This window comes from Hemiscyllium ocellatum, chromosome 20, assembly GCF_020745735.1.
Source record: "Hemiscyllium ocellatum isolate sHemOce1 chromosome 20, sHemOce1.pat.X.cur, whole genome shotgun sequence".
NCBI lineage: Eukaryota > Metazoa > Chordata > Chondrichthyes > Orectolobiformes > Hemiscylliidae > Hemiscyllium > Hemiscyllium ocellatum.
In genome coordinates this window covers 50,911,560-50,936,710 of record NC_083420.1, presented here as the reverse complement: position 1 = coordinate 50,936,710, position 25,151 = coordinate 50,911,560, and the positions used below count along the sequence as shown (strand labels likewise).

The 25,151-nt window shown below is 42.4% G+C and overlaps 1 protein-coding gene across 1 annotated transcript in view; it reads left to right on the top strand.

Moving 5' to 3' along the window:
* slc29a4a (solute carrier family 29 member 4a) overlaps positions 1-3,483 on the top strand; it is a 43,427-nt gene extending 39,944 nt beyond the window's left edge. The window contains 2 exon segments of the mRNA XM_060840349.1: positions 297-468; positions 2,888-3,483. Of these exon segments, the coding sequence (XP_060696332.1) occupies positions 297-439 (143 nt within the window). The 3' untranslated portion in view covers positions 440-468; positions 2,888-3,483.
* Positions 3,484-25,151: the final 21,668 nt, after the last annotated feature.

The following is a 25,151-nucleotide window of genomic DNA, read 5'->3' as shown; positions in this document are numbered from 1 at the left end:
CACTTTGGCTGTCACTGGTAGGGCAGTTAAAATTGGGTGCATTCCAGGGGCCAGACTATGCAAACGTAGAGAGCTCAAAGGGCTGCAGTGGCAGAGGATTGAGATCCAAAGGGATTTGCAAATGGGATTCGTAATTTTTAAAAAGTCAAGGTATTGCTCAAGCAGGAAGCAATGTAGTCAACAACGTCACTGGATAATCAGTGAACAGGGTTTGGTGTGAGTTAGGATAAGGGCAGCAAAGTTTTGAATGACCTCAATGTCCTGGTTGAAAGCTGTTCCTGCTTCTTCCTTCACAGGTAACACCATGACTGTATCCTACATGTCGGGACTAACATTAGGATCTGCAGTGGCCTATGTCACATACAGCCTGACCAGTATGTCTCATACTTCATGTATTCACACTGAAACCATCAACGCTTCTCTGCCCACAGGAATCTAAAAAAGGATCTCTTCACATTCTCATCAGGGGTGAGCAAACCTCCAGAATTTTAGTTCAATAGGTCATGCGGCCTGAGTAAAACTTCCAAATGCTTTCGTTCGACCCAACGTTGACCTGTGGGGAGAGTTGTGATGGAATACTTCCTTTGCCCACAGTATTTAGATTGACTTGTGTTCAATGTGAACTGTTACTGCCATGTTTAAGCTAAACCTGTTGAGTTTGAATCTACCCTTTTCATGCTCCATTATTTTTGCTCTGGTCCTCCAGCCTGGAATGTTTTAAACATCTCCACCAGAGACTCTGACAGTAAAATGCCTCTTTTGGTTAAATCCAGACATCTAAATGCACAACGTTTCCTCAATAATAGAGGTTAAGTTCACCCTGTGTTATATTAGTGGTGAATATTTTGATTTAGTATTTTTATTCTTTCATGAGATGAGGGCATTGCCAACAAGGCCAGCTTGTGTTGCTCACTTCTAATTGCCCCTTGAGCTGAGTGACTGGTAGGCAATTTCAGAGTCAGCCACATTGCTGTGGGCCCGAAGTCACATGTAGGTCAGACCAGGTAAGGATGGCAGATTCCCATCTCTAAAAGATGATAATACGCCATAAGACATGGGCGCAGAATTCAGCCAATCAGCCTGTTGGGTCTGCTCCGCCATTCAATCATGGCTGATCTGTATCTCAACCTGCTTGTCCTGCCTTTTCATGTGTAACCCTTGATCCCCTTACCAATCAAGAACATGTGAAATTGTATAATCATGAATGGACTGTCTGAAACAGTGGAAGCAGATTTATGAATAGTGTTTAGAAGAGATTTGAATAAATACTTGAAAGCGAAAGATTTGTAAAGCTATAGCAAAATAAAGCAGGAAAGGGAACCAATCAGATAGCTCTTTTAAAAAGCCAACACAAGCACAATGGGCCAAATGGCCTCTTAGTGTTGTGATTGAATATTCAAATAATTTTTGATTTCTGAGACTAACCCTGCATTAACATCCCAAAATATAATAACTATATTTGAACTTGAGTTTAAATAAAGTTTTATTTGTTTTTAATTAACAGATCAATTAATTGTTTAATGTAGGTTTAGGCCTTTCATAGAATCTGATTGGATATACAGAAAAAAACACTTTTAAGGAATTTTTGAAGAAGGTCTGTCAATCTGTTCTGTCTTCCTCTCCACTGATATCATGCCGTTGAAGGTCCTAACCTTTGCTGGATAATGCTCCAGTTCTCCACCATTCAGAGTTGCTAAAACTGTTGGACATATTCCTGGAGGTATCAACACATGACCATTCCCAACAGCCCCTCGCCACATTTCACCATTGGTACCTGATGTAGATACATTCACGACACCTTCCTATGCCAGTTACTATAGATATTTTCTAATCTATCTTCAGAGATGTAATGACATACCTCTGGAGCAGGTGGAACTTGAACCCAGGTCTTCTAGCTCAGAGAAAGGGACACTACCCCTGTATCACAGAAGCTGTGAAGTGATGTACTCTTCAGGACCCAATTCAATGATTTTTTCATTGTAGCAACCACAGTTAGCCAGTAACCTAATGATAAGCAAGCTGTTATTGGTTGAATTGAAGAGCAAAACAATTGTTGCTGTATTAACAAGCAATTAAATGCATACATAAAATGCTAGGCCCTAATAGGCAATGAGCCAAGTGCAGATAAATGGGATGAGATTAGTTTGGTGTTTGTTGGTCAGCATAGACATGGTGGGTCTGTCTCCATGATTCTAAAAAAAAGTGAAAATTTATATCTCTGTCTCATCCAATGAGTTGGGAGAGGACTAAGATCGGAATTATAACAAATGGTCTATCTTACAGAAAGCAGTCAGCTTAATCAGTCTCTCTGGATTGCAGCGTGGTTGAAGCTGCAGCAAAATCTGACATAAGTTAAGATGCTGCGAGTGCAGGATAATTCACGCGAATAATGTGTGTGAAATCAATCCTCATTAATTACAGAAGTGTAATTGATGCAAAAATGACCTAATTATCTGCGCTTTGCTTGGGGATTGTAATGTGACTTTTAAGCAAAGGGTAGCCCTAATTAAAAGTTGATTCAGTGGTCAGTTTCGACTGAGAAATAGATAAATACTTGGATGAAAAAAAATACACAGGCTTCTATGAAAAGAGTAAGGAAGTGAGATTAATTGTGCAGCTTTATGAATGAACCAACACAGTTACATTGGCCTATATGACTTCTACTGGCACATTATCATTCTATTATTCTATGTTGCCTTTAAGTAAATAGGATTTTGCCATCTACCATAGAAGCAGCTCATAGGAGTGGCATTGTCCTCCATATGTCTATTAAACAGAGGGTTAATTGGTCATGGAAATCCTTAACAGATTGGGCTTGATAATGCAAATGCTTGCAAGAATTCACTTTTAGTTACTGATGCATTCAAATGTTTATATTTCCTTGCAGGCTAAATGGAGAAATGCTAAAGGTTATTTAGATCATCCCATGGAAACATTGCTTGGTGCGCATCATCTCAAACACATAAAAGATCCCCAACGTGTCTGGGACTTTGTTTTTATTCTGCCCATCCTCGAGAATTGGATGGGATCACCTTCATGAACATGAAAAGCTTCTGAAGAAGCTCCGAGTGGAAGTGTTAGCCGTCAGAATCACCGACAGCCTTGACTTTAATTGAGACTAAAAACAGTCCTAAAATCTCGTCTAAGACTGCCTGCTTATTGTTATTTTGTTTGCCAACTCTGTTTAGAATTGTGTTCCTCTTTTTACAGAAGGGAACTGTTGTCCTCTCAAGTACAGCTTTCTTGAGCAGTGTAAGAGGGGTTCTGTAATTCTATGGCTAATGTTCCCAAGCATTTTCCAGACAAAATGTGCATTTGTTTAAACAAATTAACCTCTCAAACCCACTGTGTTTTATTCTCCAAGGATTCCATGGACAGGTCTGCACTGTGTTTTAAAAGACCACCAAAAATGATGCTTTTATAGATTCCTCTGAGTGCATCTGAATGTGGCTTTAATCATCTTTCCTGCATTTTATTTGACTATAACCCAGCAAAAACCTTCTATTGTGAGTAAGATTGTTTCAGGTGAACAGAACAGAGTGCCAGTTTATATATTGTCAAAATGCTGATGTTTCCAGAACATCAATCAAAAGTGATGTGTTCACCTCTAAAAGTAATCTCTGTCTGAACTCATTACACTTTGTAAAGACCTTCATTGCAACTCATTTCCAAAGAAGAGTCAGTCTCAAATTAGAAAGCTTTGAGGAAGGACACAATTTCACATCATGATTCTTCTTAAAGTTAGATGCATTAGTTAATCAGTCAAGAGGGAGGCTAGGTAAACACATGAGAAAGAAGACTAAGCGAATAGGACAAGATGAATAGTGCTGGAAGAGGCTTGTGTGGTATATAGACACCAGTATATGGACCAGTTGACTCCAGAGGCCTGTTTCTGTGCAGTAAATTCAATCCCAAAGCTTCATTTGTAAGGAGCCCTGCCAACTCAGTGGTCTACTAGTGATGAGCAGCATTAACTGACTCATATTGGGGACAGGCTTTTGACAGGGGAAGTAAAATGCATACATCAGAATTCCAACTAAAAAACTTTAAAATCCCAACAGACGAACAGGTATTGTATTTTCTTCAAACTTACATCTGAGCAGCTCCTGGATAATAATTGCAAGGAGTGAGTGCAGGTTTCCATACAGCTGCAGTGAAATTGGAATGAGAATTAAAACAGCCTCACAGCACTTCATAAATTCTACAGTAGCCTTCACTCATTGAGTTATTATTACTGACAACTTCAGGAAAGCCCCAAATACCTGAAGCCAAACAAGAAACAGAATTCTGACAGAGTCCAATTGAATAATCACACCTTCCTGCTGCATTTCCTTCATGTCTTAGATCTTGAAGCCAAAATCTACGCTTCTCGGGTAAATGCCTCAAATAGTATTCTCGTAGTGGAGACTTACTCCATCTGAAATGTGCCCCATTCGGTGTTTTTCTTACTTTGCAAATCTTTATCTGGTATTGTACTTAACGGAGAAAGTAAATCACAGCAGGGGAAGGGCATCCTGTTTCGATTCTGGCCCTAACTGGTTGATCAGCATTTCTGAATGAGTAAAGTGAGAATTGAGACAGATGAAGATTGAAAATACAATATCTTTTGTCCCATGGGATAGGGGTCTCACTTTGTGCAACACTGCCTTAAAGGACCTGTCACTCCCACTAATAGCCATGTGAGGAGCGACAAATGGGGGAAAAGTTGAGTGTGCATCTGCCATCTGTTATTGTTCTGTGTCAAATGATATCTCCTTGTGTAATCTTGTGTCTTGAAAATTATTCCAGTTTTTCAAAATAACAGGTATAAATTGCAAAGCCAGGACCACAACATAGTCCAACACTGGAAAGATTCTTTAACATGTTAGTGCTGTTGTTCAGTTGTAAATTGACACATGGAGGAGTGGTTGAGGTAAATGCAGCAGATGCAGCTGAGGGGAAACTAGATAAGTACGTGTTGCAGAAAAAAATTCAAGGTTATGCTGTTGGGGTGAGATGGTGCAAGTTGGAGGGATGTGGAGCATAAACACCAGCGTAGACCAGTTGGGCCCAAAAGCCTGTTTCTGTGCTGTATAACTACAGTGTAAAATTTCTAGTATTTGTGTAAAAAGAGAGAAAAACAGTATTATTGCTGTTAGCTTCAGATAATGTTGCTCTACTGCGTCTGATTGTAGGCTGTGAATGTGAGCTAACAGAGAGCGTTCACTCCAGTTAACCCCTTACTCTCTGATCCTTAAAATAACAGCCATAATAATATTGTTAAACAGAAATAAGGAGAGTGCTCATACATGTGTAGAATATACAGATGTTTAGATATGGTAGACCATGATTTCTGCAAGATGCTTATGTTTATCTTTCTACTGCATAATTTAAAGACAGATTTAAAACGGTAAATATCGTGTACACGTGATCTGATTTTATCAAAATTTTGATATAAATATATACAGGGCAAGTCATTTGTCCAACATCCAGGCTCAAACAACCACATTCCTGGGGACTTTCCTGTCTATACCGCTAAAGTTTCCAATCCTTTTATTTCTTGAGTCTTGCCTCGACAGTAACCCTGTGCTGGAACTCAAAGCCCTTTGCTCTATCATGTTGCTTTGCTCTATTCAAGTGAATATTCCAAGTCTTCTTGCTAGATCTGCTGCTGTCAGCAGATTCCAGTTGTTCCAGATTTCTTGGTAATCACCTTATATGATATAAGTTGCAAAGTTGGTCTTGGTCAAAGGTTTATGGAGCAGACCTCCTATTTCTTTACTCTGTTATGGGAGGTGAGCAAAGTCAGCATTTGTTGTCTAATTCCCTTCAACTGAGTGGTTGGACCAACCATATTGACATGGATCTGGAGTTACGTGTAGACCAGAGCAGTTAACCAAGGCAGATTTCCTTCGTTGAAGGGCATTTTGTGAAACAAACGGGTACTTACGATAATCTCACATCAGTGAGATTAGCTTTCAATTCCAGATTAATGAATTAGTCAATGAATTTAAATTCCACCAGCTGCTATGGTGAGCTTGAACCCATGAGCCCAGAGCATTAATAGAATTCCTAGTTCTAGCAGTTTACACTCAATCCACTGTCTCCATCATATTATGTAGAGTGTTTGTGTGAGGATTACAAACAGGAGACAACTACCTTCATTTTAGTGACAATGCTCAGTTGGACAGCCTAGCAAAGGCCACATTTGACCCTTATTCCAGGCATCACTTTTTCAGCAATCCCTGAATCAGCAAACAGCACTTCCCTGACTGACCTGAACCCTGTCACATCATTCAGTATAGTTTGACTAGTGATAATCAATGTGACTTCCCAGGAACCTTACTGCAGCTAATTGGAAGCCAATGGCTGTGAATTTATTCTTCACCTGACCATAATACTCATTCTATTCCAATACACCACAGGCATTAGCACACAAGTTCTTATATAATTTATTTGGAGAGTTTAGTTGATACTTATGATTGTGATAGACCAAACAGTTATCCATCAGAGGGAGCTCATACCTCAGCTCTTATATGAAGATTCCTAGTTACCAATCCAACATATTGCTGTGATAAAGTGTGAGAGTAGTGTTCTGCACTCACCCTTGTTTCACACTATTTGAATCAGACAATACAACTTCCTTCAATAAACCCTCGGCCAGGCATCCCATTATGGAGCTATTTCAGCTTCAGCCCATTCCAAATCATAGGATTGTTACAATGCAGAAGGAAGCCATTCAGCCCATCGTTTGTGCACCGGCTCTCTGAGTATTTTAACTTGGTGTGGTTGACCTGCCCTTTTCCCCATTATCCTACACATTATTTCTATCCAAATATCCATCCAATGCATTCATGAATGTCTCAATTGAACCTGCCTCTACTGCCCTTCTGGACAGTGCATTAATTGCTGACTGAGTGAACACCGTATTACTCAATCTACATTTGCTTCTTTACAAAACATCTTTAAAGTTGGTTCACAATTAGCTTACAAGTTTCTCCCAATCCAATCTGTCCAGTCCTCATATGATTTTTGAAAACTTTGAAACCTCACTTAATGTTCTTTTTTCTAGGGAAAACAATCCTAGCTTTTCCAATCTGTCTTCATAACTGGACTGTCTCGTTGTTGGAACCGTATTCAGACTCTCTGCTGTCTCTCCAGTGTTGTTCATATTCTTCCTAAAGTCTGACACCTAGAAATGTACACAATACTCCAGCTGAGGCTCAACTCGCGTCCTGTACAAGTTCAGCTTATCCTCGTGCTCCTGTTCTTTATGCCTCTATTAGTGTCACCAGAATGCTGTATTCTTTATTCATACCTCTCCATTGGTGCTGTCTCCTTCAATGGCTTATGCAGGTATACTCTCTGTGCCCCTACCATGGTTAAAGTAAACTCCTATTGCTTGGAAAACCAGTGATAACCAATAGCTTCCCTGGATAACCCAACATCCTGTTAAACCATTAAAGATGGCCTGCGTTGTAATTGCTTTAATCAACAAGCAGCATATTTAATATGCTATAGAATATTTAATATATTGGTCTTTACTTTGTGCCCTGTGCCTATTTTGAATTTGGTGAGACCATGGAACTGAGATAGTCTTTTGATGCTGCAGTGTGATCCCCTCATATAACAGCTTCAGGAGCAAGGCATTGCACAGAATTGGATTCTTTGCTGTAGACAAAAGGATGCTGACCCCAGCCAGCCAGCTGCCCTTGTTCTTTCATATCTCAGTGCTGCCTGTAGCTGTAGATTTTGTGAGACTTTGGGCAGAACTTTATGGGTGTCCCTGCCGAGTTAACACTTTGATCAGAGTTTTGGGGGGGTGGGGGGTGTACATTTGGGCACCATGCCATTTTGTTGTCAGTGCCTACTTTCCCACTGCTCACAGCAAGGGTGGCATTGGAAAGTTTCCATTGTGCTGCTCCTGCTGGGATTTTAGCCTTGGCTTTGGGAGAAGGGCAGCTCCATCTGTTGGGCAGCCAGACCTGACGGGATGGCAAAGTGATGGACATACCTCCTTTATGGGTCTCTGTTTCCATGGGAAGCCCCTCTCCCAAGTTCTGACCGCCCCTATGATTTTCTGCACCCCTCACCTCCATCTCAGGGGCATGGCAATCTGGCCGCAGTGAGACTTTGGACTCACAAAGTGCGGATTCATTGCCTCAGGTCTCTGTCTGGGAATGGTTGTAGAGCTAGCAGTGGCCACCACTATTGGTGGTGGTGTTGGGAACCAGAGAGCTGCCACCTACTTGATTGGCTTGCAGATCTCAGAGGTAGAAGACCATCTCAAGACGATTAATGGGATGGCTACCACTAAATGACTGTGGTATTCTCCAGAACCATACCCCTGTCCTACAACACACCCTCCCCTTCCCCATCCCACCCTGCATAAACCCCAGCCCCTTCTCTCTTCAAATTAGGCTGAACACCTTGGGCAGATGCTCATTAGAGGCTCCAGTAGAAACCTGATAGAGGTCAATTCTGAGTAGCACTGCTCATCAGCTGGACCTGCAAGTGCATCTTATTGGATCTTTATCACTTTATCATTTTTCTGAAAACCATGCCATCTTGCTGTTGCTTTAAGCAACAATAGGTACAAAATAAAGTGCTGAGCAGACTGACTAAGTGCTCTGTTTCTCCTCTGCTACTACAGATCTTTGTCAATTTGCTAGGATCTCAATCTTCACTGCTTTACCATTGTGCCTGCCTGTCACCTTTGCTCTCAACTATCTGTCTCTTCTCAATAAATGAATGTCTCCTTTCTGCTTCAATATACCTGTCCTCCTCAGCTTTGAGTACCTGTGCTCCCCATTCTCTCTAAATTCCTTGGTCTCATGCAACCTACTACTGCTCACTTCACAATTCCCTTTTTTATTGGAATATTTCCCACAGGACTCTCAGCATAGTTCCCCCCTCTGCTTTATTTTGTTTGTATTCCTCCCAGTTCTTTTTCCTGCAGTCCACCTTTTTCCCCTTCCCCGACCGTATTTGACCTTTCCAGATTGCGGGCTGATAGTCAACACTGTAACTACGTGTCCTGTATGCTGAGCCCATTGCTGCTGCAGACCCACCGTTTGTTTCAGTTCACAACCAGACAATTGAGGTTTGCAGGATCCCAGGGGCACATAGTGAGTGTGTGGGGAGGAGCTTGGCGTAACACGTGATGCACGAATGGGTTTTAAAGTGGTAACTCATTGCCCACTACCTAGTCTGGTGGGGTGAATGAATTGGCAGAGCTGGAAGCCATCAACACCCCAGACAATCCAACTCTGATAGTCAAATGGAGCTGAGTAACATTGGGAACCCTTCCCAATGAGTCCTGTTGGAAAATGCAAGCTTATGGATGACAGGGAGAACTGGGTTAGGCTGTGGGACCCCTTACACTGATAGCCACTTTGTAGCACAAAGAAGGATGAGGCATGCCAAGCATCAGAGGGCTGCACCATCAATGGGACCCTACCCCAGCAGTCATCTCCTTTGGAAGGGCAAAGAGGGTCAAGTGTTGGTAGGTGGGGAGGGGTTGTGGGGGCATTACAAAAGCATTTTAGAGTTCAGAAATGCACAAGATTTTTAAAGCAAGTTCTGTCTAGTGAGCAGAATTGCTATTATTTTGAAACCGTGAACATTGTATATTTTGCTCCTGGATTTTGTGCTTGTCACCAGAAGCATATTCGAAATCTTGCCTTTCTCACAGTGACACTGCAAAAGCTGATTTGATCAATATGTTTTAGGGGGATGATGTGCACACTATGATTTCAGATCCAGCTGTGGAATTAATAATCCGAGAGACTAGAGGTTAGAATAATTGTCATTGAGTCTTCTTTTTAAAAGCTCTGTTATCTGTCAAGGTTCTGAGCACTGTGATGAATTGTTGTCATTTCTTGGTATTCTTGCAAGGGGTTTGTCATGACTTGGCTGTGTCTCATGGTCATATCCTTTGCAATGAGGAGCAGGGCACACACAGAGTAAAGGTGACTGCAATGTTCTGGTGGCGCAATACATTGGAACAACGGGGTGAGTATAGAATGCTTGGGAGGAACAGGTGAGTTTGGGCCTAATTGTTGTTTCCAAAGCTTTCCACCATTTGGCACCCGTCCCTCACTCAGCAACCACCGCCATCCCCAATGCCTGTTTCTGTTGTGGACTCATTGATAGAGTTTGATGGCTGGGACCATTCAACAGTCAGAATGGCTGAAGACAAACATGTCAAGATTCTAATCTTTCATTGTCTATCAGTTCCTAATTATCTGAGAAAACAGAGACTGTAGTCAATGGGAAATACAAAGTGGGGCTTCAATCTATTCCTTCGGCCTTGGGTTTACCAATACATTTGGTTATGGTATTGGACCGTTGGTGGTTTGTCAGTTAAGAGCAGGCTTCCCTAACTGGCCTCTCAAGCCAACACTTGTGAGCTCCAAGCCATCAATGGTCACTGCGAGTCCTGACTAAGTTATACCAATTGCTCAGCTCTCCTCTAGGTCTCTCAGCTCCGACTGAGGGGTTGTGGCAATTTTCAAGTGGGGTGATGGGGCAGGGAGAAGACAACTTGGGAAGCGAGATGAATTAGCATTGACTAATTTTTCAGGCAATCTTAAAACGTCTGAGGTTCAAATTCTTTTTCTTCACGAAAACCTGTGTGGCCATGAAAAAGCGTTGAACAGGGGAAAGCTTGAAGGGGGAACCTGACTTTTATTCCTGGGTTAAAAGCTTGAGACAATTGTATCCTGTTTATTAAGTGCACTGCTCTATGATATGATTCCTCCTTTTATTATTGGTGTCACATGAAGAAAGCTCACTAGCAACATCTAGTGGGAGAAACCACACACTACAGCACCAGAATGTTACTCCTACAATAGGATTTCAAAGCTATATTTCATAAAAATAACATATATATTTGTGTACTTGTAGCCGGTTTGGTCCACTCGTCTAGAGTCCAGTGAGTAGAATCTTTCCAACCCTGGCTTAATTCAATCTAGGAAATGTTTAATTTGAGGTGGTGAAGGGTTAATAGGAACTAAAGTACAGTGGTAAGCTGAAAGCAAAATGCTGCAGATGCTGAAGATCTGAAATGAAACCTGAAAGTGCTAGACAAACTCAGCAGGTCTGGCAGCCTTGTTGGAGAGAGAGAGAGAAAGGAATTAACGTTTTCAGTTCCAAAGAAATGTTAACTTTGCTTTCTGTCTCCTCAGATGCTGTCAGACCTGCTGAGTTTCTCCAGCATTTCCTGCTTTTATTAAAACAGTAAAAATTGTTTGACTATTTTCATGGTGAGAGCCATGATTGTGTAAGACTATTTTTACACCACGTAACCATAATATAAAGCATTTGTTAGTGTAAAGGGGTTTCTTCAATGAGCTAGTAGGCCTCAGTGTTGTTTTAAATAGTGTAACTGTGGTCTTACCTCAGCAGCAGAATGGCAGTGTGGGAGCTGTCTGTGCATTTCATGCATTGTTTAATGAATTCAGTGTAATGTCAAAAAACATTGGATCTATTTGTAATTCAGAGACTGCATTTTGCACACCTGATCTTGAGTTCTTCAGGAAGTGACCTCTCACTGTACTGGCCTATCTTTCAAAATCTGTGAATTAGTGACGATTGGTTGATACTAATTGTTTTAATGGCTGTTGCAATTCTTTGAGGTTATGTGGCTGTTCTGTCTGTTGTCATAACAATCTGTGCATGTACAGCATTGTGCCAAAAGAGTGAGCCAGTTGCTCTTCATCGAAGAAATAAAGAGCACCATTACCATGGGACCCACAGCGATATCGTCCTTACTTGACAGACAGTCTCCAGGCAGTACTTTCCTTGTTGGAGAATCGCTACAATGGATTCTTTCTTGTTAGCCACTCTCACCACACTGCTGTTCTGATACAAAAAACAGAAATTGCTGGATAAGTTCAGCGGGTCTGGCAGCATCTGTGGAGAGAAATCAGAGTTAACGTTTCAGGTAGTGTGATCCTTTCTCAGGACTGATGGTAGCTAGGAAAATGTCAGTTTATATGCAGAAGATAGGGTGGGGGAGGAGTAAATGATAGGTAGGGATAGAACCCAAAGAGAGAGAAGAACAGTTGGACAGACAAAGGGTTGGATAATTATCTGGCTAGGAGGGTGAATAGCTGTTAATAGAGACCATTAGTATCTTGCAATGGGTTGCAAGACTATGTGATAACAAGGCCTGGTGTGTGGGGGTTGGGGTAAGGACATCGGAGAATTCAGACCCTAAAGTTATTGATCTTGATATTGAGTCCAGAGGGCTGCAGGATTCCCAAGTGGAAAATGAGGTGCTGTTCTTCCAGTGTGCACTGAGCTTCACTGGTGCACTGCAGCAAGCCTGAGACAGTGATGTTAGCCAGGGAACAGGGCAGTGTATTGAAAAGACACAGGGTCTTTCTTGGCCAGGGAACAGGGCGGTGTGTTGGGGTCTTTTTTTTTGGGCATATATTCCAGATACCATTCAGATAGTCTAGTCTTCACAGCCACGAGTAAACTGATCAGCACTTTAAACATTGGCTTATCTCAAAGCAGCAACTAGATTGCCAATCGTGAAAACGTAAATGTATCTGAAAGTTTCTCTTGGAATCACATCAGCAAAGATAAAACTAAACTGGAATGATGCACAGGAAAAGTCAGAAGGAAGGACAGGGGAATCAAAGCCAGAGGCCAGTCAGCCCCTCAGACTTGCTTTACCATTCCAGATGATAGCTGATCACCCATCTCAACACCATTTTCATGCCCATTTCCTTGATGCCGCTGGTACCTAGAAACCAATTGATTTCAGCCTTGGATATACTCAATACTCAAGGGGCGACCCTGTGGCTCAGTAGTTAGCACTGCTGCCTCACAGCACAAGGGACCCAGGTTCGATTCCACTCTCGGGTGACTGTGAGGGGTTTACACATTCTCCCTGGGTCCGCTTGGGTTTCCCCTGATGCTCCAGTTTCCTTCTACAATCCAAAGATGTGCAGGTCGGGGTGAATTGGCCATTCTAACTTGCCTATAAAGTCACAGGGATGTGCACGACTAGGTGGGTTAGCCATGGGAAATGCAGGATTACAGGGATAGGGTAGGGAATGGGTCTGGGTGGGATGCTCTTCAGAGGGTTGGTGTGGACTTGATGGGCCAAATGGCCTGTTTTCACATTGTAGGGATTCTAAGGACTGAGCTTCCAGAATCCTGTAAAGTTGAGAATCTTAATGATACAGACCTCCATTGAAAAGATTCCTTCTGATCTTTGTTCAAAATGGCTTATATCTTATTTCCTCCTCTCCCCCCCAGCCAGAGAAACATCCTTTCTGCACCAACCCTGTCCATCCATTTAGGGGTTGTGATGTGGGTAATGGCAAGAAGCTAGGAAAATATGGCCAGAGTGAAAATTCCACAATCTCAATGTCATGAAAATGTTTTCCAAACATTTTTACACCTTATTTACATCCCACTTCCAAATCTCCTCTCCTTCCCTAGAAACTAGACAGCACACATTCAAATCAGAGTGGGTGTGCCTTGCATCATTCTGCATCCAACTCTGTGTTCAATACACTGTCCCGATGTTATAATCACCATCCCCCACCACCCTTCATCCACACAGGTTAGCATCAGCCTCACCACAACAACATTTCTCTTCTTGATCGGACTAGCACTCCACCTCAACTCTCCAACACTTCACTCTGGAGCTCAGGGACAGCTACAGCTTGCATTTTTCTGCCAGGTTGCACTGCATCCACCTAATGCGTCTACGTAGGATACACCCTGTGGTTATTAGTTCCATTTTCATAGCGCCCATTCACTTTGCATTTGCTTGAGGGCTGCCAAGCTCTGTGGCTTGTATTGCTTTCTAGTGCGGAGGGAGAGGCAGGCTGCTTGTCATGGTTCAGAGCACTGAACAGTCAAGATGGTGAACATGGGCGTTGTTTGGCACCTTGCTACATTGAAGTCACACCTGCCCATGTGCCAGCGGCTAACATACCAGCATACCAGCTGTAGATACATCAGTCTGGGCTGTGCTCTGTTGGGGCAATTCTGCCAAGTCAATCCAAGAGAGAGAGAGAAGGAGAGACTGGGGAAATAACAATGACTGGCACAGCTATTGCAGTTAGTGTGGGTAGCGATGTGGTCCAGGTGTGTTAGTAGGCAGCACAGAGGGCATGCAGGGTTAGTGCTGTTGGGGATTGGAGTAGGTGAGTGAACGGAAATAGTGAGAGGGGTTGAGCACAAGCCTTGGTGTGAGGTGAGTCTACTGGCAGAGATAGAGCGTGCAGTATCAGAGAGAAGATGCTGGATTTAACGCTGGCAAAGTGGAGAATGTCAATTACCTTCTTCCGAAATGGCTGGGCATTTCTCCAGATGGCTGAAACACTTTTAACCCGGATGGCAACCTAGGACAGGTTGGACATGGTCTGGTCTCATGGCAACCACTGCTGATCCTGGGGAAGAAGAAATCTTGCATTGGTATCACTCAATCCAGCAGGACCTCCAGTACACTTGTGTTTCAATCTGTGAAAATCCCCTGCTCTCTAACCCCTCATTGTTAAGCTGTGAAAATCCCAGCGCCCTATCAATCAGGGTTTCAAACTGAGAAACTCTCTGCTCTCTATCCATTCTCTGTGATAAACTGTGAAACTCCCCTTTCTATCTATCACTGAGTTAAAACATGAAATGCTATGCACTGAATGGACTCAATGATTTAAACTGTGCAACTCCCTGTTTCTGCACTCACTGGACTAAATTATTAAGTCCCTGCTGTCTCTTCTCTGTTTTTTTATCTATGTAACTCCCTGTTGTCTTTCCATCAATGTGTGAAACCGTCAAATCACTGTTTTAACTGTAAAATGCCCTGCTCTCTATCCACACATTGTTTGAAACAGTGAAACACGTGGCTATTATCAATGTACTGTATTAAACTGTGAAATGCCTTGTTTCTGTGCTCACTGTGTTAAGCTATAATGTCTCTGTTTTCTATTCACTCACTGTTTTAATCTGTGAAACCCCAATGTCCTCAAACTGTGAAACACCCTGTTCTCTATCTTAAGCTCTTAAACTTCCAGTTATCTGTGAAACTCCCATCTCTGTATCTACTCGCTGTGTTAAACTGTGGAACTACATGCTCTCCAGCCAATCACTGTTTTAAAGTCTGAATCACCCTGCTGTCTATCCAAACACTATTTTAATCTCTGTAACTGTCTGCTCTCTATCCACTCTCCATGATAAACTGGGAAACCCCTGTTTCTGTTCTCCTCTCACTGTTTTATCGCGTGAAATTCTGAATCTCCAGCTTGCCTGGGCTGTGATTCCCATTTCTTCTGAGGCTCATGAATATTGAAGAGTATTGAAGCAGGCCTGAGGAGGACTTGAAGAGAATTTGAACATGAAAAAGCCATTGACACAAGATGAAAGGTTGCTGTAACTTTATGACATGTGTGAGAAGCTAGCAGTAACAAGTTGATAAGATGATACATTATCTCGTGAAAACGGAATTTCAGTTTGAATGCATTCTTGTTGCTGTATGGGTTGGGGCTTTTTACATGAACTTCCCATTTTATGTCTGCAGGAATTTGCAATCTAACTCAACAGAAGGCAGGATCTGTTATCTTGTGAAAACAGACCGCATTGAAGTACACGGATTAATAAAACTGGGGCTACTATCTCGTAAAATTTGAGTCATTGGATGTTGGATTAGATAATTGGATAAGGCGGTTTCACATTAAAACACTTATTGCAATGTTTCAGAATTAAGGGTACAATCACAGGCTGGTGATTCTAATGTATTCCCTTTAGCTGGGAAACACAAGTGCTTGCAGGGTCCTCAGTGACTGCAAGAGGGGACTTTTTCTGACACTTCAAAATTCGGAATTTCTCAAATGCAAGGCTGTGTTTTGTTGTCCCTTCCATCGCCAGCCGATGGCAAAGATAACTGAAGGTGTCCCTTGGAAGTGCAGGCCACAATTGACCATGGAATGGAGTGGAGTGCCTAGACCTGAGTGAGATTTGGGAATGGTCAAAGCCGGACACATGATCATGATAAAATGACAACTTTAATTTTCCTAACAAGGCATAACACTATATAACCTATATTCCTTGTGTTTTTGAACTCTACACTCTTTAGTCCCAAGCTACACAGTATTTCCCTGGACAAGCCAATCACTACAAAGTCTCAAAGGAATGAAACCGAATGGATCACCTGGCATCGACCTAGGTATGGGAGAAGACAATAGCAGAAACAGCCCTATCAACCCTGCAAAAATCCTCCTCATTAACATCTGAGGGCTAGTGCCAAAGGTTGGAAGACTGTCTCACAGTCTAGTCAAGCAACCAACAATCCTCAGACAGCACCTTCCAAACCCATGACCACTTCCATGCAGAAGGACAAGGGCAGCCAATATGTGGGAACACCACCCCCTTCAAGTTCCGCTCCAAGTCACTCACTAAATGACTTACAAATATACCTCCATTTCTTCACTGTCGCTGGGTCAAAATCCTGGAATTCCCTCCCTAATGGCATGGTGGGTCAACCCACAGCAGGTGGACTGCAGCAGTTCAAGAAGGCAGCTCACCACTAGTTTCTCAAGGATTAACTAGGGTGGGCAACAAATGCTGGCCCAGCCAGTGACACCCACGTTCCACACGTGAATAATTTTTTAAAAAGCCAAAATGAATTTCTAAGAGATGCACAAAGACATCTGCTTGTCTTTTGCTCTTTCTCTATAAACTATGCCCCCCCTCCCACATTGAAATGTGGCTTTTGTAACTGGGTATGTAGTGTCAGGATGATCAAATCCCACCCTTGCTTTGTTCTTGATATTCCTTTTGCCTTCTTTCTGTTGTATTCCTTCTGCAGTCCGGTAGCCCCCACCCCCCCCCCCCACCCCATCCCCAAGATCTCCCTGCTTCTCTCATTGTGACCTCTTACCCGGCCCAAACTTACTTTGCTCCACCAATGGCAGCTGAGCTGAGCTGAGCTGTACCTTCAGCCATGTAGGCAGTGATAGCCCTTCCCCCTCTCTCCTCCCTTTGGACACCCAGAAACCTAACTCTTGGACAAAGCTTTTGGTCACCTCTCTATATGGGATTCTGTGTTGAAGTTTTGGAGCAATGGTTATGGGCTGTAGACATGAAAGCTGATTGAGACTACACTAGATCAGTTTGATCTAATTGAGGAGCAGGCTCAAAGGGCTGACTGGCCTATTCCTGTTCCAAGATCCTGTTTTCCTCTGGGTGATAACACTGTTGGAACATTTTCACTATGTTCAAAGTGTTTTATAAACAGCGTGCTATTGCTATGCCACTTAGATATAATTCAAAAGAATGGAATCACACTATTTATTCAGTACAATCTATGGACTGTGTAAGTTTTGAATTTCTTTGGAACCTTTATGTGGGGAAATTCTCAGCTCACATAATTGTAGTTAAAATAGTGCAGCAAACTGTTAGTTACTGGAGAAAGTTAAAAATCACACAACTTGAGTGGCCGTACCTTTTCTACACTCTAGACTGGTTTGGTCTGGGTGAAGATTTCATAAGATGGGTAAAGGTTATCTACAGTGTACCTCTCGTGGTGGTCATTACCAACGGGGTACAATCAAGCGATTTTAATATTTCTAGGAGCAGCGGGCAGGGCTGTCCCCTTTCACCGTTACTTTTTACGTTGGTGATTGAACTGTTGGCAGAGGCCATTCGTGGGGATCTCAATATATCAGCTCCAGAAGTGGGGTCAAAATTACATAAGATCTCGCTGTAGACAGACGATGTTCTAATTTTCTTAACAAATCCAGCAGTTACAGTGCCTTGCCTGATACAATGCATTCATGTGTTTGGCGCTTTTTCAGGGTAAGATTAATTTTGCTAAATCAGAGGCTATGCCTATGGGTGGTCTTACAAAAGAGTTGGCTCTTGAGAGTGACTATAGATTCCCATTTAGGTGGTCACAGGGGGGTTTTGTGTATTTGGGCATATTCATTACTCCAGTTCTGGATTGGTTTTTTCAAAGCCAATTTTACTCAATTATTTGAAAAAATTAAACAAGATCTCCAAAGATGGGAGGCACTTCCAGTCTCATGGTTGGGTCGGATAGCGCTTATTAAGATGAATATTCTCCCTCATTTGTTGTACCCTATACAGATGCTCCCCCGATTTTCAATAAACAAACACCCAGGAGATTGAACGGTTGGTTCAGCTCCTTTATCTGGCACCATAAACGGCCCCTTATTAAATTAGCAAAACTGCAGTTGCCTCACAGATTAGGGGGAGTAGACCTTCCGGATGTTAAAAATGACCAATTAAGCTCACTTTTGACCTGCGTGAGTGATTGGGTTTGTGGGGCCCCTCTTTCAATATGGCTAGATATCGAAGCCTCCCAGGCGAGGTGCCCCCTTACCAGTTTGCTGTTTTTGGACAAGGTGAGGACAGTTAGGGAATATTGCCATAATCCAATAGTCATCAATACTGTTAAAGCATGGAGGGCGATTCAGCAGAGGAAAGGTAATATTGGCAAAACGTCTTTGTTTACACCTTTAGTGGGTATGCCGGGTTTTCAACCGGGTATGATAGATTCAGGATTTAAACGTTGGGCAGCTCGGGGTATACCTTGCATGGGTGATTTATTTGAGGGAGATGTTATGATGTCCTTCAATCAGTTAGTATGGAAGTACAAGTTACCTAATAGAGACCTCTTTCATTTTTTTCAAGTTAGGGATTTTATTCAAAAAAAGACCACACTTTTGACAAATCCCTACAAATCTGACATAGAAAGAGGGGTACTAAGGGCTAAGAGTACACTCTAACTCAGTACTCTATATCACCAATTGGTGGGTGCCACCTCAGATGAGTCCGATCGACTCTGCAAGATGTGGGAAAGAGAGCTGGGTGTTGAAGTTTCTTCAGAGGCATGGGAGGATATTTGGGAGAATGCAAGGAAGATATCAATTTGCAAAAGGACCCATGCTTTACAGTTGAAGATTCTCCACAGGATCCACTTAGCCCCAGACCATTTGTCAAAATTTAAACCAGGGGTATCTTCAGCAATGCCCCAAGTGCAAGGTCTGTACGGGTACTCTTACCCATTGTCTTTGGTCTTGTGACAGGCTTCAAACATATTGGAGCGCTGTGGTGTGTGCAATGGAGAGGAGTTTAGGTGTAGGGGTGGAGAAGGACCCTACTTCGCTCCTTTGGGGCCTACCCACTGTGTTTCCTGCAGACGCGCATAAGAAAAAACTTTTCAATATTCTTACGTTCTGTGCAAGGAAGAATATCCTGCTAGGTTGAATATCCGAAAAACCCCCAGGCCTGTCGTGTTGGCGGAAGATTGTTATGGAGCATATTCCCCTGGATTTTCTCACAGATATGTTACACCACAAAACTGAGAATTTTTACAAGACATGGCAACCCTTTTATGAAATACCTGGACACAGATTTATCTGCCACACTAACAAGGGCTTTTATACAGCCGTAACGATTGTGTTTCATGAGTCCGATATCCAGGGAGAAGGAGCTGTGAATGTATGAGTGTTTTGTTTGGCTGGGCTGAGTTATTACTATTTATTTGTTTGTTTTTAGGTATTTATTTATTTAATTAAACAGCTAGTTTAGGTTTTTTTTTAATTTTATACTTCTATATATATGTTTATACATTTGTTTAAGAGGGTGGGTTGGGGAATTTTTTTTATTGTTTGGGTTTAGTTTTGTACTATTTTTGTACTCTTTTGAATTGCATTGTTTTGTATTTGTTGTAATATTTAAAAACCTATTTTTTCTTAATAAAAGTATATTACTAAAAAAAAAATCACACAACACCAGGTTATAGTCCAACAGGTTTAATTGGAAGCACACTAGCTTTTGGAGCGACGCTCCTTCATCAGGTGGTTCACTACCTGATGAAGGAGCGACACTCTGAAAGCTAGTGTTTCCAATTAAACCTGTTGGACTATAACCTGGTGTTGTGTGATTTTTAACTTTATGCACCCCAGTCCAACACCAGCATCTCCAAATCATTGCTGGAGAAAGTGCAATTTACAATCCTGATAAAATAAATGCAGAATATTATCGGGGAAAATGGTTGGCGTGATTAAACGTTTTAATGAGTACAAAAGACTAGGCACGAAATGACTATTTTTGATGATCAGGGAAACCAGAACAATAAGGCATAATCTTTCTGAAGATAGGCTACTGAGGGATATCAAGCTAAAGTGGTAAAGGTCAGCTCTGATCAAATTGAATGGTAGAAAGGGGTCGAATGGCCTGTTCCTTTTTTTAAATTCAATCAAGTGGTGTTGGTGTCGCTGGCTGGGCCCAGCATTTATTGCCCGTCCCTAGTTGCCCTTGAGGAGGTGGGGGTGAGCTGCCTTTTTGAACTGCTACAGTCTACCTGCTGTGCGTTGACCCACAATGCCATTAGGGAGGGATCTCCAGGATCTTGACCCAGCGATAGTGAAGAAATAGTGATATATTTCAACGTCAGGATGGTGAGTGGAGAGGACTTTGCAGGTGATCCCACAAATCCTCTGCCTTTACTCTTCGAAATAGAAGTTGGTCTTGGGTTTGGAAGGTGCTGTCAGGGGAGATTTGATGAATTGCTAATTGATTTTTGGTTTTGTTTCAATGAAACAATGTAGCTGCTCTGAATATCTATGGCTATTCTGATTGGCTATTGAGTTAACACAGAATGAGGGAAAAAATCACTTATGATTTGAGTTATTATTGTCACAGGTACCGCAATACAGTGAACAGTATTGTTTTGCAGGCTATCCAGTCAAATCATACCTTATATAGGTACATCAGGGTAATCGAACAGAATGTAGAATATACTGTTACAGCTACAGAGAAGGCGCAGAGAAAGATCAACTTTAATATTTGTGAGGTTCATTCAAAGTGTGAAAGCTGTGGGGAGAAGCAGCTCTTGAATCTGTTGGTATGAGATTTCAAACGTTTGTATCTTCTGCCTGATGGAAGAGCATGGAAGGGAGTATAAATGGAGGGGCCTTTGATGATGTTGGTTGTTTTCCTGAGACAGCAGGAGGTGTGGATGGAGTCAATGAGTGGGAGGTGGGTTTTTGTGATGGACTGGACAATGTTCTCAACTCTGTGTAATTTCTTGTGGTCCAGGGCAGAGCAGTTGCATTGCCAAGCTGTAATGCATCAGACAGGATGCTTTCTATGGTGCATCTATAAAAATATATACAAACTCCAGAGGAATTAGGGGTGTTGATGTGCTTTCTTCACCGTAGTGTCGATGTGGATGGATCAGAACAGATTGTTGGTGATATTTACCCCTAGGATCTAAAAGCTGTCAGCCATCTGCACCTTAGCACCATTGATATAGACATCCAATCAATGAGACCTAATTAATGATCAGAAACTGGATCACCGCTGACTTCTCTTTCATTTTGTATCAGAACCAAGTGTTACAACCAATCCCGGAGCAAGGGCCTCCAGTTTGCTATGGTTCTGGGTCCTGCTCCTGAGTGAGAAGTGATGACCTGGTTCCTCTGTTTTACTCGTGCTCTCCCTCAGTAATTCTAAATGGGTTAATTTCAAAAGGATTCTTTCCCTTTCTCCAGGCCAGATATAGTTGAATTTTAAAAGTGCCATTTTAATCAGGGCATTTTGAGTTGCAGATGTTTTATTAGTTAATAAAGCACAAGGAATGGTAATACTTCACATGCCCACACACATTAGGAATGAGGGGTGAATCTAACAAGTAAAAGTAAAAAAGGGAATGTACAAGCCAGTCTTTAGCTTGTCTATGATGAATCGATTGTAAAATGTTGCGATAAGTGGTTTCGGTCGCCCTCGACTTTGACAGTCAAATAGTTGTTGAGCGAGTCCTTGTTTATGCTGTAAGCTAAAAGGGATGGGCCAGAATTTGTTTTTCTGATCATTTGGGCTGGATTTTTTTTTAACCTGCACACCAAGGGGGAAACACAAGGAAATTCTTAGCTGGGTCCCTTGTTACATCTCACTGGGCTAGCGTGCTGGAAATCAAACCCCACTATTCTCAGAGTCATCACAACATATAAACATCCCAGGTAATCTTCCCAGTTTACCTATCCTGTTATACCCAGATTGACATGTTTCTGTATTTAACAAGAATGACTGTTTTTTATAAATAAGTAGATCTTGCTACAGGTAAACAATTATGACACATAACTAGAAGTTAAAACTTTAACAGTTTAATGCGGAAAAGTGTGAGGTGATTTATTTTGGAAGGAGTAACAGGAATACAGAGTACTGGGCTAATGGTAAGATTCTTGATAGTGTGGATGAGCAGAGAGATCTCGGTGTCCATGTACACAGATCGCTGAAAGTTGCCACGCGGTTGATATAGTTGTTAAGAAGGCGTAAGTGCATTAGGTTTTATTGGTAGAGGGATTGAGTTTCAGAGGTATAAGGTCATGTTGCAGTTGTACAAAACTCTGGTGCGACCGCACTTGGAGTATTGCATATAGTTCTGGTCAGCATGTATAAGGAAGGGTGTGGAAGCATTGGAAAGGGTGAAAAGGAGATTTACCAGGATGTTGCCTGGTACGGAGGGAAGGTCTTGTGAGGAAAGATTGAAGGACTTGAAGCTGTTTTTGTTGGAGAGAAGGTTAAGAGGTGACTAATAGAGGCATACAAGATGATCAGAGGATTAGGTAGGGTGGATAGCGAGAGCCTTTTTCCTTGGATGGTGACCTCTTGGAGGGGTCATAGCTTTAAATTGAGGGTTGACAGATTAGATTACTTACAATGTGGAAACAGGCCCTTCAGCCCAACAAGTCCACACCAACCCTCCGAAAAACAACCCACCCAGACCCATTCCCCTACATTTACCCCTTCACCTAACACTACAGGCAATTTACCATGGCGAATTCACCTAACCTGCACATTTTTGGACTGTGGGAAGAAACCGGAGCACCTGGAGGAAACTCATGCAGACACTGGGAGAATGTGCAAACTCCACACAGGCGGTTGCCTGAGGCCGGAATTGAACCCAGGTCTCTGGCGCTGAGAGACAGCAGTGCTAACCACTGTGCCCCACGCCGCCCACATAGGACAGGTAAAGGACAGATGTCAGAGGTAGGGTCTTTACTTAGACTAATAAGGGTGTGGAATGCCCTACCTGCAGCAATAGTAGACTCACCAACCTTAAGGACATTTCAATGGTCATTGGATAAACATATGGATGATAATGGAATAGTGTAGATTAGATAGGCTTTAGATTAATTTCACAGGTCAGTGCAACATCAAGGGTTGAAGGGCCTGTACTGTGCTGTAATGTTCTATGTTATATATCCAACACCCTTATAAAATTCTTCCTATAACCACATATAGACAGATAAAATAAATAAGACCCTTCACACAACACAGGCAGTGGGACATGAACCATGAGCTAGCATATGATCATGCTAGTTTTCCAGGGCAGTAGCACACACAGACCAAGGTTGTAGATGGTTTCTAACCCTCTTTATTTTGTATCCATCCAGAACTGCCTTTCTTTCGACTCGTATCTTGTCCTCAGTCTGGGACAAACCCCACAGGAGATCACAATACAGTTTTGAATGGCATGTCTCCTAAACTGTTGTCGCTTAGATAACTTTTCAGGTGCAACATTCCATAGTTCTCCTCAACACAATCCACACAGAGATTTTAAACATCTGCTGAATTTCCATTCTCAGCATTGTTTGCCTTGTTTACCTTTCTGTTATAAACACATATGTTGCACTTATCAGTGAGAGAAGAGGAGATGGCTTGATTAACTATGTCAGCCAAGGGATCAATATCTCAACAGTTCATACATTGTGAAGAGAGCTTCAGCCAACTGACCCCCAAGCTTCTGCTAATAGCTACATAGCAGGTAGGAGCAGGAGTAGGCCATTTGACCTCTTATAGGCGAAACTGAGGACTACAGATGCTGGAGATTAGAGTCGAGAGTGTGGTGCTGGAAAAGCCCAGCAGGTCAGGCACATCTGAGGAGTAGGAGAGTAGATGTTTCAGGTAAAAGCCCTTCATCGGGGATGACTTTTGAAGGGCTTCTGCCTGAAAGGTCTACTCTCCTGTTCGTCGGATGCTGCCTGAACTGCTGTGCTTTTCCAGCACCACACTCTAGACATTTGTGCTCTCATACCTGCTCTCCCATTTACTATGATTCTGGCTGATTATTGATCTCAGTACCTCCCCCATATCCCATCTACTTATTTGTATTTATATACATTATGCTTCAGCTGCCAAGCATTTACCCACTTCCTCAACCTGTCCAAATCACACTGCAATACCTCTGCATCCTCTTCACAGCTCAACCTCCCACCCAGCTTTATGTCATCTACAAATTTTGAGTTATTACATTTAGTTCCCTCATCCAAAATCACCAACATATTGTAAATAGCTGGGGTCCCCATACCGATCCCTGTAGTACCCCACTAGTCACTGCCTGCCATTCAGAAAAAGACATATTTATTCCTACTCTTGATTTCCTGCCTGCAACCCAATTTTCTCTCCATCTCAATACACTACCCCCAATCCCATGCACTTTAATTTTACGCATTAATCTCCTACACGAGACTTTGTTGAAAGCTTTCTTGAAGTCCAAATAAACCACATCCACTGGTTCCCCCATCAACTTTACTTGATACATTGTCAAAAGATTTGTCAAGCAAGATTTCCCTTTGTAAATCCATGCTGACTATGTCTGATTCTGCCACTGTTTTCTAAGCACTCTGCTATAAAATCCAAAATAATGGACTCTTGGATCTGCCTAGCTACAAATGTCAGATTCTCTGGTCTTTAATTTGTTGTTTTTTTCTTTACCTCCCTGTTTAAGCAGTGGTGTTCCGTTAGTACCTTCCAATCTATAAGAAATGTTCCAGAGTCCAAAGCATCTTGGAAGATGACCACCGATGCATCCACTGTTTGAAGGGCTATTTCCTTAAGTACTCTGGTATGTAGATTATCAGGCTCTAGAGGTTTATCAGCTTTTAGAACATAGAACATAGAACAATAGAACAATACAGCACAGAACAGGCCCTTCGGCCCACGATGTTGTGCCGAACATTTGTCTGAGCTTAAGCACCTATCCATGTACCTATCCAATTGTCGCTTAAAGGTCACCAATGATTCTGACTCTGCAACTCCCACAGGCAGTGCATTCCATGCCCCCACCACTCTCTGGGTAAAGAACCCACCCCTGACATCCCCCCATACCTTCCACC